General features: G+C 42.0%; 1 protein-coding gene across 4 annotated transcripts; it reads right to left on the minus strand.

Moving 5' to 3' along the window:
• Positions 1-843: 843 nt before the first annotated feature.
• On the minus strand, positions 844-14,745 carry dyrk1ab (dual-specificity tyrosine-(Y)-phosphorylation regulated kinase 1A, b). 4 transcript variants are annotated; one of them, XM_056283020.1, is made up of 12 exons: positions 13,952-14,745; positions 12,040-12,109; positions 10,080-10,276; positions 9,670-9,762; positions 9,308-9,496; positions 8,920-9,067; positions 8,530-8,816; positions 8,213-8,359; positions 7,220-7,360; positions 6,748-7,051; positions 6,172-6,296; positions 844-3,977 (listed from the first exon to the last, which is right to left on the minus strand). In XM_056283020.1, exons 2-12 carry the CDS (start codon positions 12,047-12,049, stop codon positions 3,390-3,392), a joined length of 2,229 nt encoding a protein of 742 aa, XP_056138995.1. In that variant the 5' UTR covers positions 12,050-12,109; positions 13,952-14,745; the 3' UTR covers positions 844-3,389. The 4 variants fall into 4 exon arrangements, with proteins under 4 accessions (XP_056138995.1, XP_056138996.1, XP_056138997.1 ...); XM_056283021.1 differs by lacking the exon at positions 13,952-14,745 and adding an exon at positions 13,148-13,450; XM_056283023.1 differs by lacking the exon at positions 844-3,977 and adding an exon at positions 4,198-5,059.
• Positions 14,746-18,940: the final 4,195 nt, after the last annotated feature.

The raw sequence follows: 18,940 nt of genomic DNA on the forward strand, positions 1-18,940 counted from the left end.
CACGTGTCGCTGGCTGTACCGTGTGAATCGTGCTGAAGGCGTAACACAAAACTAACACAACTCTCTAAAATGAACCCGAACAGCATTTCCAGGAGCCTGGCGACCGCCAGCGTTGCCAGACAACAGACGAACGAGGCTGCTTTAGTGTACAAATGTTGACCATCACGTCTGGAGTGGCAAGCTCCTTGCTTGCCAAATAACACACAGGGGCTGGCAAGAGAAGAATGAAGACACACAGGACGATTCAATTAACTTCTTTTTATATGTCATACATAAGACTGTCTTAATATAATACAAAGGGCATTGTCATAAACACAGCAAAGTCTTGACTAGATCTTACAATCTGTGGATACATGGACTTATCCTTTCCCCCATGCTGTTCAATTCTATAGTGCATGTTGCATGTACAAAAAAAGTGATGTGAAACCAGAAATGAAGGAGAGAAAAAACAAAAAATTATTCAAATTAAATCAGAGGACTTTGATTTCTGTTGGGTGCGAGATATAATGTCAACAAGTTATATGCGCTTGTGTAAAACCCACAAACTGAACAGGCTTATGGAAAATGGAACCTTTTTTTTTTTCCAACCATGTGCTTCTCGTATAACCAAAAAGTAAGGTTTGTGATGTACATGCACTTACAATATACCCTGTGAAAATTATTAAGGTTTGAAGATCTAGCTTTCCCTGTTTGATTCAAACCCTACCTCATAGTGTTGTCCTGATGTAGTCAAGTACCTCTGCCAAAAGGCAAGGTTTTGCCACTAAGAAAACAGGAGTTCCTGCCCACTGAATGGTCACCAAATTGACAAACATAATCAACATACCAGCAGGAGCAAGGTAGTGAGTTCTATACTTCCTTTATTAAAAAAATATAAATATATACATAAATTCTATTTCAACTATTAAAAAGGGGCTGCATTTCATGACAACTGCTCTAAGAGGTCAATCAGCATGATCTGAAATAGGCGCACACTTACGAGTCACTGCAGTCAATTTTTTTTTTTTTTGTTCAGTCTTTATTTTGGAATGTTTCGTACCAGTACGAGTACCAGTAATCAAACCACTGGCAAATTCTGAATGTCTCAAATTCTAAGGGGTATGAAAGAAAAAGATTGCAAATTTGCAATTAACCTTGACATCCAGACAAACCCCCAATCTCATAATAGGTAGCTTTACATTTGTGTTTGTGGAAATACCAAGCATGACTTGTCCTTTATAATGGTCTCTCCTCAGAACTGACAATATAATGACCTCTGCCTTGCCCTGAACTTAAAAGGCTGTTGCGGGCAGGTTTTCTTTCGAATTTCAAAGTTGATTAAATGAGCAACAGAAAAAGAAAGCACTTCAAAATCCCTGATATAAAAAAAAAAAAAAAAATTAAATCCTGGTTATTGACTAACGTTCTGAGCACATGCATGTTTGCCTAGGCCGAGCATGTGGTTACGGGCCGACAGGCACGGTTTCCCTTTGAGTAGGACAACAATCATGGGGATCTGCCCAACCAAATCAGAACAAAACCATTTCACACAAATTCCCATTTGCCACGATTCTCCATACCCTGCCAGGACAATGACATAAAAGTGTTGTTTCATGGCAGAAACTAGCAAGGTGACCAAATGATGTATGAAAGGCAGCAAAACCCTTTGAAATAGTATGATGGGGGGCAAAAGAAAAAGGACGACACAGAAATAGAACGCATTAGTATCTTTTTTTTTTTGTTTCATTTTTTTGTTTTGTTTTTTTTTATATATTTTTTTTTTGTTTGTTTTTCTTTTGTTTAAACCATCAGCTTCTATCCTGCTACTCCGGAGCCTGCAGAGTAACTACCAAATTCTCTAATACCAAAGTTTTAAAAGACTCCCAAAATAATCTACCAATTAATATGGAAACAGTTTTGGTAAAACGTTGCAAACAAATCTGGTCAGATTACACAATAGCCAACGGTCTCAACAACGGTCTCCAGTTTTGCTAAAGTAATATATTGCAGCTGTTTTGTATTGACGTTAAAATAAGATCTTGATAAACTTTGCGTCAAAAGTGGTGAACTGCTACATTATTGGTTACAGACACCTATATGCTATAAAACAACTGCTTTGGTATAAAAACATATCCAAAGGGAAAATAAATTCTTGTAAAATTCACAGCATAATTTGAGGAGAAAAAAGGCAGTCACGCAACTCATTTTTTTCTTCAGTTTCCATGTTTTGGATGGAGAGACTTTTGTGCAGGTGGTTCTGATGAGGAACTACATGCAAAAGGGGAAAAAAGTAAAAGGGTAGACTCTGGAATAGATAGTTCTTTCCACTGCAAAATCCTTAATCAGTGAATACGATTTTCAAGGAAGTAATGTTTAGGAGGTTGTTGTGTACAATAAGACCCTGTTATGTGGGGCCCTGCTGAAGAAGAAATCTTTGTAGAGAAAGGCCTCAAATTACCATTCTTATTTACCTTTTTTCTATGTTGTTTTAATTTCCTTAAAGAATTAAGGGCTGTTTAGAGAGAAAAATAGAGAAAAGCCATCTTAATTCAAATGATAATGTCCAGCTCCATCCCATTCCAAGTCCATGAGTCATAAGGCCAAAGGGTTATCTAAGAACCAGCCACTGACTGTCTTCCTCTCACTGGGCTGGATCCTTTCGTCTCCCGAGCCCACTGCTGCTCTCGTCTGTGCCAGGCCCGGTTGCAGCTTGCAGGACTACGGGGGCCTCTGGGCCTGAGGGGTGGCGCGTCCCTCTGCTCCAACCCAACTGGTGTCTGTATCCACCCGCAGGGTCCCCTCTCCACCCGGCCAGCACAGGCTATAGGGACTCCACTGCTTTTGTGTTCCCCTTCTACAGAGTTACACAATACCGACCAACAACAAGAAATATCACCGCAAACAGTTCCCCTCATTGTCAAGCTACAGGATTTACAAGCAGCTCTTATGTGAATTTTCACTTAAAAAAGGGCAAAACAATTAACAACTGGTGGAACAGTAATGTCAGACATTCCACGGTTTGAACCGAAAGAGGACGCTAAGCATTTCATCACTGACAGCTACCTGTAAAACAGCTTCAAACTTCATTCTGAAATGCTCCTCAGAAGATCTGCCACATAATACCATATGGTGATTACTTGGTGGTTACATGAAAATCGGTGAAATGGTAAGATGGATGTCTCAATCTTACTATGGTTATTCTGCAATATTACTTTGTGCCTAATGATTGCAAAAGAAAATCTGATGAAAATTACATATATACTTTTTAACAAAAGGTTTTTTCTGTAGTAGCGGTTCAGTGATATCTCCCTTCTGACGTGAGCAGCTTTTGTTCTCAACACACCTTGTAGTAAAAAACACCACCTTAAAAATGACGCACAGGGGGAACACACAGCCAAAGGTCAGTGCAGTCACGAGCTGGCCATAGAACTCTGCTGCACGCACACTCCAGTCATTGGAGACTCTTCCCGGTCCATGCCTTGCCTCATGCCCAGGTGACCTTCCGCTAGGTAGTGGGCAGGCCCTGTGTTCGTGCCCATGGGAAACGCAGGGTGTGCTGCCATGCCAGTCTCCTGCCGCGGATTTGAGAAGGCACCCAGCCCCATGCTCAGTCCACCGTTCTGACCAAAGTCAAGGGCACCGGTGGGCAAGTGGCGGAGCTGGTAGGCCTGGTTGCCATGGTTCCCAGTGGACGAGGACGATGTGGAGGAAGAGGAGGCAGAGGAAGACAGGGAGGTCATGGACAGATGGCCATGTACAACCTCCATGGAGTCCTGTGTCGAGGAGCTGTGTGTTGGGGAGGTGTAGTGGCGCGGGCGTGGCCGTGTGGCCATCATCTGCCCATGGTGGTGATGAGGGTGTGAGTGGGGATGCAGGGCCTTAGGGTGCTGAGGGGGAACATGGAAGGTGGTCTCCTGAACTGGGTGGGTCTCTCCAGTGACTGACTCTGGTCCAACTCCACCTCCCCACACGAGTGGAGGAGGGTAAGGCTGTCTTGCCTGTTAATGTAAAGCACATTAAAAGAGTCAGTTTTGGGCAGTTGTTGATATGTAGGACTGCCTCTTTGTCATCTTCTCAAGTATATTTGACAAGTCAAGGAATCTTAAATAATTTTTCCCTCTGATTTACAGATAAGATGAAATGACACAATGTTAACATGATAAAGATTCGACAACACTCAAATGAAATAATTCATGTCTGGACAACCAGGAACTGGTAGTTTTCATCTCTGTATTTCATTAATCAATTTTTAACTGGGTTTATACACCGATAGCAGTCAGACGAGGGCTGCACAATGAGGAAATCTGCGACGTGCAGTAAAATTGTTCAATATTGCTTGTGATGAAACAAATACTGAAGCGTGCATATTACGTAGTCCATAGGATGTCAGTTTTTCTTGATTGCTGTTAGCATCACAAAGCCTTATTTTACAATTTGACAATGACTGCCGCCATTTAAACTCAAAATCTGGATTTTTAAGGCAATAAAACATGAAAGTGGAGTCACAATAAAAGTCACGAAAGGTTGACTGTATTTTAGTGAAGATGAACTGGAAACACTTCACCCCAAAACAAAACAAAATCATGAAGATGAAAAATCGAGATGGGACATTAACATTCAACTGTATTCAATAACAAAATCTTGAGAGACAGGAAGGAACATCATGGAGAACAGCATAACAACGAAAAGATTTATAATACAAGGCAGATTTGAAAAAGAAAAAAAACAACTAACAATCACGCCTCAGTCCAACAGAAATTACTTTTGTGCTTTGGGACGGTCTAGAGAATATTTGAAAGAGCTTCAGTTGTGTGTGTCATACAGTCCACACGTGATGTTTTCTTCAGTGTGTTCTTCTGGGGAGTAGGCTGTCTGTAGACATCGCGTTTCAGCTGAAAAGTCTTGATCCAAGAAATGTACAGTGAGGCTGATGTAGGGCTCTGTCGTTCGACTGGACCCAAGATCATTAACAAATTCATTTCTTGTTTGTATTTATTTATTATTTCCGTTCCTGTCCGTGTCGTGCTTTGAGTCAACGGAAAGGAGGTCCGTTATTCGCTGAATTTCTGTGCGCCGAAATCTGTGAAACGCGAATATAAATCAATGTTGTCATACAGGTCAAGCGGATTTAATCTGTCGCGAAGAACTCACTGCCTACGCAAACCGCATCCTCCTTCATTTTCTTTATTTTGCAGGCTTACTACTTGCTCAAACTGAAAAGACATATTAACGTTGTTTTTTTTTTAAACGGCGTATGTTGCACATGCAAGTTTTAAGATATAACAAGTCTACATTGAACGTATGCGATTTGGTGCTATGGTATAACTTTTACTTGTTCATAAACTCAAACGTAGTGCCAATTTACATTCAAACTAGGTAAAGATCGAACTTACTTAAGCTCTGCTGGTGCAGCCAGCTACAGGGCTCCATCTGACAGGTCAAATGTTTGCATGCTGAGTGTTAATGCATGGCGCGTGTAAATAAAATGATTTTTCTTATTCATCACATTTCAGACAGTCTTTTGTGATGTGTTTATCGTGCATATTCATATTGCGATGATGATGAAAATATAATTTATCGGTCAGCACTAAATCAGATCAACAAAAGAAGATTTGATACTTCGAACTATGTAAGAACACCTCTTCTAGCATAGCGCCTGACTAAAACAGTTATCATGTGCCATTATAATAAAACGTGTCTACATATTCATGGGTATTGACAAATCCTTGTATTGTCTTTATACAGTTAAACATGTTTACTATCAGTAAGTATGGAGTGTCACTGGATCTATCTGATTGGCTTATGTTCTCTTGTTTTCCGTTGGTTCTGAATGGTTGAAAATTATTGTGATATCACCACTGAGCATGTATGGTTACAAATCTTCAGAATTTAGTGTGTCATTCTCACTTTTGATCTTGAAGAAGCCTTTTTCGCCGAGACATCGTCAGTTAAAGAAATGTATACGTAGTTTGAGTGTATGACACACTGCTTTCTTTTCCATAGCTACCGTGTATCACACATATAGCACTTCGGCATTTAAGCCAATATCAAATAAGCCAAAAACTTGCAAAAAGGGGCAAAATTAATATTCAAGTTTTTTAATTTACATCAAGCATCACTTAAAAAAAAAATGCAGCTAGATTCATTTCACAACCAATCTGCTTTTAGATTTATCCACGCTGGCTGACTGACCTGTGGGCAGAGGCTGTCACCATCCATGGCAGGCATGGCCGTGCCAAAGTGCCCTCCACTGTGCAAGTGGTGATGGGTAGGGTCTGACCTCGCTCTGCCACTGGTACTCGTCCCAGATGACCCTCCTTGAGGGGTAAACAGATGAGTCACAAGCATGAACTTAACAATGTTACATAAACAAAACATCCATGTCTGATGCAACAATAGCATTGATTAAGTGCTAACAACATTAAATACAAAAACCAAACACAACTATAAGTTGAGCAATCATTTGAGGTTTTACAGCGAGTTACAAATTCAAGTGGATACATAATGGCTTTCACACCACAGGATGATTAATAGCCAGCTAATCATAGCTCAGATATGCATTTTCCTAATATTTCCTGCAAAACAATTTAATTTTCCTTGTTTAATAAAAAATATTGTGAGAGTGACAGGAAATGCAGCCTTCAGTTTAAGACCAGGCCTAAAATATCTCTTAACAAAAGAATCCCCCCTGAAAAAAAGTTCAATGCCCTACATCATTTACAACAAAGGCTCATTTGTGAAGTTTGTGCAAATCCAACTTGTAATTACCTGAACTAGAGGAGGTGCTGGAGGTGGTTCCAGAAGACTGGGACTGCTCCAGTGCAGGACTTGTGGACACGCTGCTGCTCGTATTGGTCCCCTCGTCCGCAGTCTTCTTAAAGAAGCTGTGCTGCAGGGCATAGTAGGGCTGGATGCGGCTCTTGGGGTCATAGTCCAGCATCCGGAGGATCAGGTCCTTGAACTTCAAGTAGTCAGCAACAGCATGGCCAGATTCCCCCGCCCGCCGGCCACCTGGACCGCCCGCCTCCACACCCAGGATGGAGTGGAGCTTACGCGAGGCTGGAGGTTTATACTGCTCAAAGAGACAGATTGTTACTTTCCCAGCTAGATGTATGCAATATCACATCATTAAGCCAAATTTTAACCATCTTTGACAGCAACTGAAATCATAGTGTATTCAGCACCCATAGATCACTTGCTTTCCAACAGATTAAGAATAGGTGCAAGGAATACGGCTTACCCTTTTGCCATCTTTGGTCTTCTTAACACTCCATGTGCCATCCGATAGCTTCTCAAAGAACTTCCTGGCTTTTGGGGCTAGGTCCATTATGTGATTGGGTGGGATACCAAGAACTTCAACTATTTTGTTCATCTGATCAACCTGGGGAAAATTTAGTTTCACCTTCAGTCATCATCAAAACTATAGGGCAGCGGTGATAAATGGTTTTCAAAAAAAAAAAAAAAAGGGAAATATTTGCTTTTGTGTTAATAGGAGTGTTACAGAAATGGTGCTCTTCCTAGCCTGACATCAATTTAAGGCTCAAGATGTTTGCCGCCTTAATAGCTGCAAAGATTAAGCATTTGTGACAAAATTGTGGTTTTCAAATGGTACCGTAGTATTAGGGTCTTTAATAAAGCCACCCAATAAAGTTAATTTACAACTGAAATTCCATTAAGATGCAAACGGTAGCATTTAGGCCTTTCTTCAGGAGTTAAGGATTATATTACAAGTGTGTCGATGAAAACAAGTGACAAGTTTTGCATAAAGTCTATGTAAAAAATATGCAATCAAATGTTACCCGTAAATAATTTCCATACTTGTGGGGAACTGACAGCAAATGCTATTCTTGCATTTCCATGGAGGCAAATGCAGTCAGAATCAAAGTTGACAGCTGAAGGTGATATAAAACTTAATATTTAGCTGCAATATCCCCCAGCATTTCCCAAATTTTGCAGGAATGATCTCAATTTCTGGCAAATTAAAATTTTGTTGAAGTTTTGTTAAAACTTTTCAGATTCTCTTGTCCATGCCCTACTATTCTGATAAAGTCTTGCACATAGAAAAATACTGTATGATTCCAATTTGACAAGAGTGCTTTTAGATTTTGCTTCTTCATGACATATTTCTGTTAATGTTGGCAAAAACCACTTAAAACGTGCAGTCTTGGTCCACGAACATTGTAGCAGGACAATAGGACAATAATTTAGATTTAATATATTGCTGGACAGCTACCTCATTGGCTCCACTGAAAAGGGGCTCTCCAGTGTGCATCTCCACCAAGATGCAGCCCAGTGACCACATGTCGATGGCCAGGTCATAGGGCATTCCCAGCAGCACCTCTGGAGAACGGTAGAAGCGACTCTGGATGTACTGGTATATCTAAAAAAAAAGCAAGACCATCAGCTTCTACATCAACTCTTACATTACCAGTTTCTATCCTCTTGTTTTAAGTATAGCACTAACATTTCTAAAACAAATTTTGTAACCCCCCCCCCCCCCAGAACAAGCATTAATTATTATCACACAAAGCGCAATATTTAGATAAGTACCCTCTGTCCCAGTTGGCATGAGCTGCCAAAGTCCACTATTTTGATGGCACTCCTCTTGGGGTTACACAGGAGGATGTTCTCAGGCTTCAGGTCACAGTGGATGATGCTGAGCTCAGGCGTGGCCAGGAAGAGCAGCGCTGTGCATAGCTGCTGGGCAAACTTCCGGGTGAGGTTGAGAGAGACACCGCGGAAGTTGGTGTTCCGCAGTAGGTCATACAGGTTGTATGAAAGCATCTCAAACACGAGGCAGAGGTGGTTCCGGAACATGAAGTGACGCTTGAGGTGAACTGGAAAGGAGCCAAAATGCAATAAAGTCAGTCAAGTAGGAGGTCAGCCTTTTAAATCTAGTTCCAAGGAAGGCTAGCAGTGTATCAAATTAAAGCAAATTACCTATGTAGTATTTCATTTCAGTGTCATGTTTGTTCATGAGCTCTAGGAGGCGCACTTCAATCTGGGCTTGATTGAGAAAAGCTTTCTTGTTCTTGATGATCTTAATGGCAACCCATTCCTGCTCTGCACGGTCATAGGCTTTCACAACCTGCAGATGTAATAAAAAAACAAAATGTTTTCCCCTTGTAAGTGTTGATATGTGAATAACCAGAGACAGTTCTTACTAATAGAAGAGTAACTCACAAAGTCAATGTAGAAATGCCTTTAAACATAAACATTGTACAGGAGAATCCATAGGTGGTGGAGTTATTCTCTCTTTTCTAATTACCATTTACCTAAAAACACATACGTACATTTACCCATGTGTGTCCCATTTATGAGTAAGTACCTGTCCAAAAGACCCTTTTCCTATCAAGGAATCAATCTCATAGCGGTCCATCCACTTCTCCCCATTTTTGACGATGTAGTCATAGTTATCATCGTCATAGCCATCGTTGAAGACCTTCCTCTCTTTCTTGTGACTGGAGTCTTCACCCTGACCTTGTTGGTGCCGTCGCTTCTTTTTTGCATAATACACCTATAAAATTACAGAAAGGAAAAAAACAATGAATTGGATTAAAATATTTTGATCCAAATAAAAGTCATAAAGGTTTACTTGACGTCACCTTTTCCATATTTTCACATTACCCTGGTGGACAGTACATGGATTCATTAATTTTTTTACAAGTGAAATAACAAAAAAGAACAAACCTCATTGATGTGTTTGTATGTTTTGATAAGGTCAATGGAGAGCTTCCTCAGGGGAGCTGAAGTTGGGTCACGAAAGCACTGGGGCATGTGCCTCTGAAGCGTCAAACAAGAAATCAGGTTAACATTTAGGATACAAAATCAATAGGGAAAAGTACTTTTTTATATGTACCAATACTTATGCTAGCAGTTAGAGGAGCTGACAAAACATTGGAGTTGAGAGAATATTTGACATGCAATTGGTTGATCACGTGGAAAATATTAAAACGGCTTTTAACACATCATCTAAGTGTTACAGAATACACATTATGACGATATGACATCAAATAACAAGTATGTGGTATGGCCTGTGGGAGGCAGGATCCCCTTTTGTCTGCTTTTTTTAATCAACCACAGTGTCAGTAACAGTATACCTGATTGGCAGTGAGCTGTGGGGTCTGGTCGCTGTACGGTAAGACCGTAACAGATTGGTCAGTGCTTGGCTGGTGGCGGTCACTGTACTGCTGGTGCGTATGGGGCATTGGAGCAGCCATCTGAAGACCAGCAGTGTGGAAAGAAAAAGAGGGCGCAAGCCGGACAGACGAAGGTTTGCATGCTGAAGTCTCTCCTCCTAAAAGAAAATTGCCAGTCATGAGTTGCACATTAACGTCATCAAACACGATGCACTACAAAATATACAAAGTAGTAAAAAGACCAATTTTCTAGATGTTGAAAAGATATTCCTTCTTGCACATAAAAAAAAACTCTGAATAGAACACAGTGCAGCTAAAATATAGGCTACTCTGAGCCAGCCTTCAATCTACTGATTTAATATCAATAAGCATTAATGATGGCACTGTATAAGCAATAGTGCAATTCACCTCAGAACAATTAAAAAAAACCCCTCTTCAATTCATCTTTAATGAAGATCCAATTTAAGTGTGCAGTACAGAAAATGATCCATTTGAAATATGCATATTGACATTCTAAAGATTATCTTTCTAAATAGACTATAATGATCAGATATTTAATAAACAATAACTGACATTAACATATAGCTACTAATATGAATTCATTGCTAAAGCAAATGGACAAGATTAAATACATTATATCTTATAAAATCTATAAATAAAAATCTTTATTAAAAATATACATTGAATTATGCCAAAAAATAAAGAAATATAGGTACATATGGATCAACCTTTCTGAGGAAAAAGGAGCAAAAATAGTGGGTATAACAAAAAAAGGAGGTGAAAATGAAGCCTCTTCACACTGTACACTGAATCATCCTTCATTTTAAGCCAGAAGGAATCAAAAAATTATTAAATAGCATGTTCAGCTATCAGCATCTCTCACCAGACAACACAATTCACCAGTGCTACACAGTAACCACTATTCAGAATCCCAGCAACAGCACCTAATTAGCATAGCCTATCACCACAGAGATACAGCGTGATTTGGCAAGCCCATCAATGCACAGACCAATCACAACGCAGTATGCAAATAGCCTACTTTTGTTGCCAGGGCAGAGCTGCTCCCATTTTCCAATGAGAAAACAAGAAATAAACAAGAAATAAAATTGAACTTTGGCACACTTAGACGCTGCTTTCAACACAAGAGCCTGACAGCAAAATAGCAGCACAGCCCAAAACCTGCACTCCATCTGAGAGCGTTAGAAAGCTGACCCAGCTGTATAAAAGGGAAAAATACACATCTAGTAAAGGAAATAAGAGATCTGAAGATGACCTAAACGTCTCAGAGCAGTAGTTAAAATTGATAAAAACTAAGATATATATTGTATATTTTTACATATTATAAGCCACTATATAGCATAAAAACGCAATGTATATGTGTGTATATATTTTATTTATTTTTTACTGAATTTAAAAAGGGGATGACCCCCAGATCAAAGATTTAACAACACAGGATCTAAAACAAACACTGTAATTACGCCTGATTTGACAGAACAAAATCTTGAACAATAATTGAAGATAATTATTATATTGTCTTGGACTGTTTTTTTTAAAAATAATACTGTTAAAGCAAGACTGATTTACCAGGACAACTGCTTCTTAAGCTGTGACCTCAAGACCATACCCTCAATTAGCACCCATTATTCTGAGCTCTGACAAAAAAACCCCACAACATTAAAGAAACAAGTAAAAAAATACATAAATCCATGATCCATATATCCAAAATGTAAACTGACATGGTCCCATTAGAGCCCAATTTCTACCATACATTAAGCTGACTTTCTCTACTTATGGGATACCTTCTAATATACAAGAATAGATGCTGTGTTCACGTAGAACAGTTAAATTGTTGCAAGGGGAAAAAATAACTTAGACCGCCCCTCCCCACCAAAGGGTAAAGACTTGATATATAACAGCTAACCTGGATGCATCGTCTCCTGTAAAATTTCATATCATCCTGGGAGGAGAGTCCAGCAGCAAACCACAACCCACTACAAAGAATAAAAACAGATCATTATCATTGTGCATTCTTAGTGGGATTTAACTTTATAGTGGTTGAACTTTAGATGAAAAAGAAAGAGCAAACTCAGAATAGAAAGTAAGACACCGCCCCCCCAAAAAATAAATAAAATAAAACTGTGCTTGATGAAATTCAAACTTTAAATAAATTTCAAAAATGGCTCAAAATCAAAAAGGCAAGCCAGTGATAGATTAAGAATAGCAGTCCAAGGCACCCAATGCCCAGACAATGACATTTTCAAAATACAAAGTGTAAGGACCTTGTGAGACAGTTAAAAGGATCATAGTTCACTTAGGGAGGCACAGAATATATCCCACCTTAAAAGACAAAGTAATGATAATGATGTTGTGGAATTAATGATACTGGGTCTCCTCTCAGCATGTGCATAGTCCATCAAGTTGAGAAATTGGGCAGGCCCATGAATCTAACATCTGCTGTTCCCAGTAATTAAATGTTTGTCAAAGCGCAGCTATTCCAAAAATTAACAATATGCAATGATGCATTTCTGCAAACAAGTGAAAAGTATGCTCTCAGCCCATCACACAAACGTAAAAAAAAAAATGAAATCAAGCTAACCGACAGAACTGGAGAATAGCTTTAACTTAATTGAAAACAACCAATCCTACAAACTAAAAGAATTTCAACGGTGGCAGGCACAAGAAATCGTTTAACAAGCGCACTTGTAGCTCATATCGCCATTGTGAAGGAGATAATTCTGCATTCTTGGAATCGTTCTTCATTTTCAGTACTGACTTATGAACAGTTCCTTCCGTGGCTTCTATTCATCACGGCCATCAATGGCCTAAATTGGTGTAAATATAGCTAGCTAGCTATTAGTGTCTGTCTCCCAAGAGCTGCCTGAGAGCTAGACCATTTTCTATAAACCGTTAGTTATGTCCTATCGCACCCAGCTGACTGTCGAAACCATCCCAACACGTAACGTTGCTTAAATAACCCATCCAAATAAAGAGCGACATTTTTCTGTCCACCGGAGCAGCTCCATACTTACAGTCGATGGGGCAGATCTCGTCATGGCTGGAATTCAGAGAGCATACTCAGTGCATTTCGCGTGATCCCTTGCTACATGGTGTTGTCTTATACCTCGGCATTCTTCGTATAAACGACAAGCGTATTCACGCTCATCTTACCGCTAGCAAGCTACGCTAGCTAGCGCCGCCGCCGTTAACGTTACCCAGCAGAACTGGGGGGACAAGCGAGTCTAGCTCTCGCCAATGCAACGTTAACGTTGGCTGGTGACGATACGTCCAGCCAGCGGGTTGTGGGGCCCGTTCCGACTGGCTCGTCATACGAGACCCGAGTTAACCATTATCTAGGTTAGCCAAATGAGCTAACATAGGTTGGCCGAAGGGGGTAAGGAGTAACCTTTTTACTAAGAAACACAAATGACATGTACGCCAACGACACAATAGCACACTGCAATAAACAGGGGGGGTAGCGTCCATTACAATCACACGATGACAGTTACACATTTTGAAGGGTTGGCCGAGACGTTAAAACCCCGAGCCAGCGTGATTCTCCGTCCGTCCGTCCGAGCCCACACAGACCACTAGCCTCGTTAGCCTGCCGATAGCATGAGAGCTAACAACGTCTAACGTTGACCTACTGACTGAAGGGAAACGTTAACGCGGAGCTACGGAGGAAACGTTAGCCAGCTGCCGTATCGCCAGCTAACATTAACTTTCCCGTCCGTTAACGTGAACCGTTTGCGGACGAGCTACGCATCGCTAGCTAACGTTTAACATCAAGTAAAATGCGGCCAATCCTCCAAAGATATCGTTTCGCTCATGCTTACCTCTGATGGCACGATCTTCATTTAAAGTCCAATAACCTGTATGATGAGGCGATTTATCCAGCTTGAGATTCTCTCCCCTCCCTGCGCGGTTAGCGAGGAACGTAAAACCCCGATCTCCCCCCCCTTTCCTCCGGCCAGCGAAAACTGAAAATAATCCGCCAGCCGACTGTTATAATCCTTTTTCTACGACGCCAGCGGCAACATCTACGCCGGTAAACGGGGCAAACCTTGGACTAGTATCCGCTGACGACTAGCGGCTCTTCAACGTTTTCCTAGCGCGCCACTAGCTAACTGGCCAGTTAACAAAATGTACGCGGCTAACGTTAGCTAGCTACCCTGGCTACCCGCTAGCTTCTTTAGCGAGCCCTGAGCTAGAGTCTAGCCGCCGCTAAACAAACGTTGAGCAAAATTTCCCGATTTTGCTTCTGGCGACGAATTCCGCGTCGCTCAATTCGACGCGGACGACAATTTGGACTAATCCCGCTGTCTCAACAACGCCAGACAGTAATCGTGTCCTCTGACAAATTTTTTTTTTGGGTAAGAATTTTTATGTCAATTTTCACAAAATGGCGCGCGGTCCAAACCTGCGCAGTGAACCGGCCCGGTGGACCAGAGACGCGGACACAACTGAGTTGGTGCGGCGCCGCCTAATTATTTTCCAGCTGCGTTAAATCATTCGCCTCTTGATCTTCTTGATCCCATCCACTCGACTCGCTTCTTTAACCGAAAATGTCAAAGATACATCCAGTGACAGCATTATTCCGGCGGGAAGGGGGAACATTTGAAAAGACCGAGGCTGGGAAAAAAAAACCCTTCTGACAAAATGGCGATGCTCCGGCTTGTTACCATGGCAACTGTCAATCAAAAAAACCAAACTACCCGGATGCACCGATGACGAATAAAATCGTACTGTGCCCGGAGTTATAGAGCACAGCCGCTCGTTACTCTGGCGTTGTCCCTGTGTTCCTTCCATATGTGGACTGGTAGCGGCAGCCAGCAAGCAGTTTTAAAATGTGCACTAGGGCAGGGTGAAGTTAATTGCGTCTGCTGGTCTTACTTGCCGTATTTCGCAAAGAGAGGCATAAAGTAGGCCTCATACCATGTTACTGGACTGCAATGCGATAGTGAAGACCATTATTTGCAAGATGAACATTGGACAACTAACATCTTTGGGGTCCCCCCCCCTAAAGCATAGTCTCAGCTCTGACTGGCTGCGCTTTTGATTTTTAAATCTACGAATCCTTGTTAATCTATGTAGCCTATTTTTAATCATTCAGTTGTAATTTTGTTCTGTTTTTTAATCTTAATTGAATTCTCACAAAAAAATCTGATTAAGTCTAGGCATTTTCCAAAATCTTTGCCACATTTTTTTCCAAATTTCTTAATCAAGTTTGATCTATTAGTTCACAGACAAATTGTAACTGGCATCTGTGAGCTACCCATTTAACAGTTTGCGTATGCATTATATGAAAACAACCTTTTCTGTCCTTTCTAAATTATTATGGCTAGCGTGGAAGAATGGAGGGATAGAGATCTCTTACTTGCAACTCTCGTGTCCCGTACATCGCACGATCAAGAGTGCTGTTTAATTTTAACACCCCATCAGAACCGAACGGAACTGACGAGGAGAGGCAAGGATACATTTTAGAATGGCAGCTCCTTCCTTGTGTCCCATACAACGCAAGACCCCCAGGAGGGTACCTTTATTCTGCTCCTCCCCAATAGTTGCCCAACAATGGCTTCCCGAAACTAGGTCATGACGTATTAGTCATGTTATTACAGTCAGTCATGTAATGTCCATGTTTTGTAACACGTTTAGTAATGTTTCTGGTACTAGTTTTAATGTTTATTCTGCTCACGAGGGGGCGCTCTAGGTTAAGGGTTGTATATGCGAGACGCTCTTGGTTCACGTTAAGCCCGGAAGTAGCGGAGCTAGAGAGCAGGGTTAGTAGCCACGGTTAGCGGATGCACTAGCAGATGTACTGTTGTCGTTATGCAAAAGTTTCACTAAAGCTTCCAAACGCAGCTTCATGGTATTTGAGTTTTTATTTCAAAACTTTACACTGGCGACGAGGATTCAAATTTTTTTCCACTAACATGGCTGCTGCATTGCCGTCGGGCCTTTGACATAAGTGACGAACAGAACTCAGCTGTCCGTTGGAGGAAGTGGCTACAACTGTTGAAAACTTCGTAGTTGCTCTGGATGTAAAGGCTGACGCAAGAAAGCGTGCGATGCTTCTACATTATGCAGGGGAAGGCGTACAGGACATCTTTGATACCCTCGCTGACACCGGGGAAGCAAAGGACTGAATGAGAACATTCACAGACAAAGGACTATAAACGAGCAAAAGACAAACTGAGTGAGTACTTCTCCCCTAAAATCAACATAGTCCACGAGACCTACAAATTCAGACAAGCCAAGCAACTAGCAGAGGAAACACTCGACTCCTATCACACCAGGCTGCGACAATTAGCAGCAACTTGCGACTTTCCTGGTGTTGAAAGAGAGATCAAAACTATGATCATTCAAACGTGCACATTACTAAACTGCGGCGTCACGCGGTACAGAAATCAGAGGTGACGTTGACCGAACTCCTCTCACTCGGTAGAACCATGGCACTTGTGGAGATTCAAGTATCGCGAATGGAACAAACACAACAACGTGCAGCTCAAAGTAATCTAGATGTGGGGAGGGGAGCTGTAAAGAAAAGATGCTACAACTGCTCTGGTATCTTTCCCCACCATGAAGAAATGCCGGGCCCGGCACGGGGGAAAACATGCAGCGCGCGTGGAAAACAAGGACATTTCGGAAAATGCTGTCGCTCTAAGCGGCCACAAGGGGACTTGAGAGGTCGCCATGAAGTACATTATGTACACACCAACGGAAACAGTGGCATCACATCTCAAGAAACAAGCAACGCAGGCACACTCTTCTGAGGAGTATCTTTACACAGTCTCCCAACCAAAAGCAAATCTCCCACATGCAAAAATAAAGGTTAGTGACTGCAATATAAAAGTCACACCTACAGTAGATGATGTGATACAATCACCCAATGGAGCCAGGTTCTTCACAAAGCTAGATTTGAAAAGTGGGTATCATCGGCCAGAACTAGTCATCCTCTCGTTATAGCACAACATTCTCCACCCATGTAGGCCCGCGACGTTACAAAAGACTGAGCTTTGGTGTTTCATCGGCTGCAGAGGTGTTACAAAATGCCATTCAACAAGCCCTGGATGGCATCCCAGGAGTAATCAACCTACGTGATGGCATATTAGTGTTTGGAAAAACAAGAGCTGCCCATGACCAAGCTCTTGGAGAAACGTTTCAGCGACCGAGGGAGAAGAACCTAACTCAACAAGGCCAAGTGCTCATACGCACAAACCACTCTGGACTTCTTTGGATACACATTCTCAGATGGAGGATTCTCTCCGGATCCCAAGAAGGTTCAGGCGCTTCATGACGCTGCTGCTCCGACTAATGCCAGTGAGGTCCGCAGTCTTCTGGGCATGGCAAATTACAGTGCACGTTTCATCAAGGATTTTGCCACAATAACCCAACCTCTGAGAGAACTTACAAAAAAGACTGTTCGATGGACCTGGGTGGAAGAGCACCAGAGGTCTCTCGATGAGATGAAACGAAGTCTAACAAGTGATGCTGTGATGACCTACTTTGACCAACACAGACTAACTGAACTGGTAGTCGACGCAAGTCCAGTAGGTCTTGGGGCTGTCTTGGCACAAAGGAATGGCCCAAATGAACCAGCTAGAGTGATAAGCTATGCGAGTAGAGCGCTGTCCCCCATTGAACAAAAATACTCACAAACAGAATGGGAAGCACTTGCAATTGTGTGGGGCTGTGAACATTTTCACATATACCTTTATGGAGCACCCTTTACACTTATCAGTGATCACAAACCGTTGGAATGGATTTTCAACAACCCCAAATCCAAGCCACCTGCTCATATAGAACGCTGGAGCCTACGTCTGCAGCTTTACAACTACACAGTCCGCTACAAGTCTGGTAAGGACAACCCGGCAGACTATATGTCACGCCACCCTGCACGAGTATCACATATCTCTCATGACACTTCAGACAATGAAAGACAAGTGGAAGAATATGTCAACTTTGTTACAGCAAATGCTGTCCCTAAGGCAATGACAGAGTGAAATTCAAGAGGCGATCAAAACTGACCCCACTCTGTGCGAAGCCATTCGACTCATCAAAAACAGCTCATGGCAGTCACTGTCCGAAAAGCTAGATGTTGCTGACGGAGTGGATTTTGCTGCTCTAATGTCATTCAAGAAAATCAAAGCTGAACTAACTGAGACCGCTACGGATGACACTGTGCTATGAGGCAGGAGGATCGTTGTCCCTCATTCGTTACAAATCAGGGCCTTGTCACTGGCACACGAAAGCCATCAGGGGGTGGTCAAAACTAAGAAGTTGATTAGAGAGAAAGTCTGGTTCCCTGGCATTGACAGACAAGTAGAAACCATGATAGCTGGCTGCACCCCATGCCAGGCTGTTGTGCCTAATCACACGCAAGAACCTCTCTGCATGTCTGAGCTACCATCGTCACCATGGGAAAAAGTTGGTGTGGACTTCTGTGGTCCATTCCCTTCTGGTAATTACCTTTTGGTGGTCATAAATGAATACTCCAGGTATCCAGAGGTAGAAATTCTGCAGTCCGTGTCAACCAGAGCCACGATCCCTAAACTCGACAAAATATTCTCTACACTGGGAATTCCACTGGAGGTCAAAACTGACAACGGCCCACCTTTCCAAAGCTCGGAATATGCAGACTTCGCTACATACTTGGGTTTCAGGCATAGGAAGATAACTCCGATGTGGCCTCAGGCCAATGCTGAGGCGAAATGCTTCATGTGTACCCTTGAAAAGACCATACGTGCTGCCCATGTTGAAGGTCACCCATGGAAACAGACTCTGTACACATTCCTCCGCAACTACCGTGCCACGCCTCACTGCTC

Source organism: Lampris incognitus, chromosome 7 (genome assembly GCF_029633865.1).
Source record: "Lampris incognitus isolate fLamInc1 chromosome 7, fLamInc1.hap2, whole genome shotgun sequence".
In the NCBI taxonomy this organism is placed as follows: domain Eukaryota; kingdom Metazoa; phylum Chordata; class Actinopteri; order Lampriformes; family Lampridae; genus Lampris; species Lampris incognitus.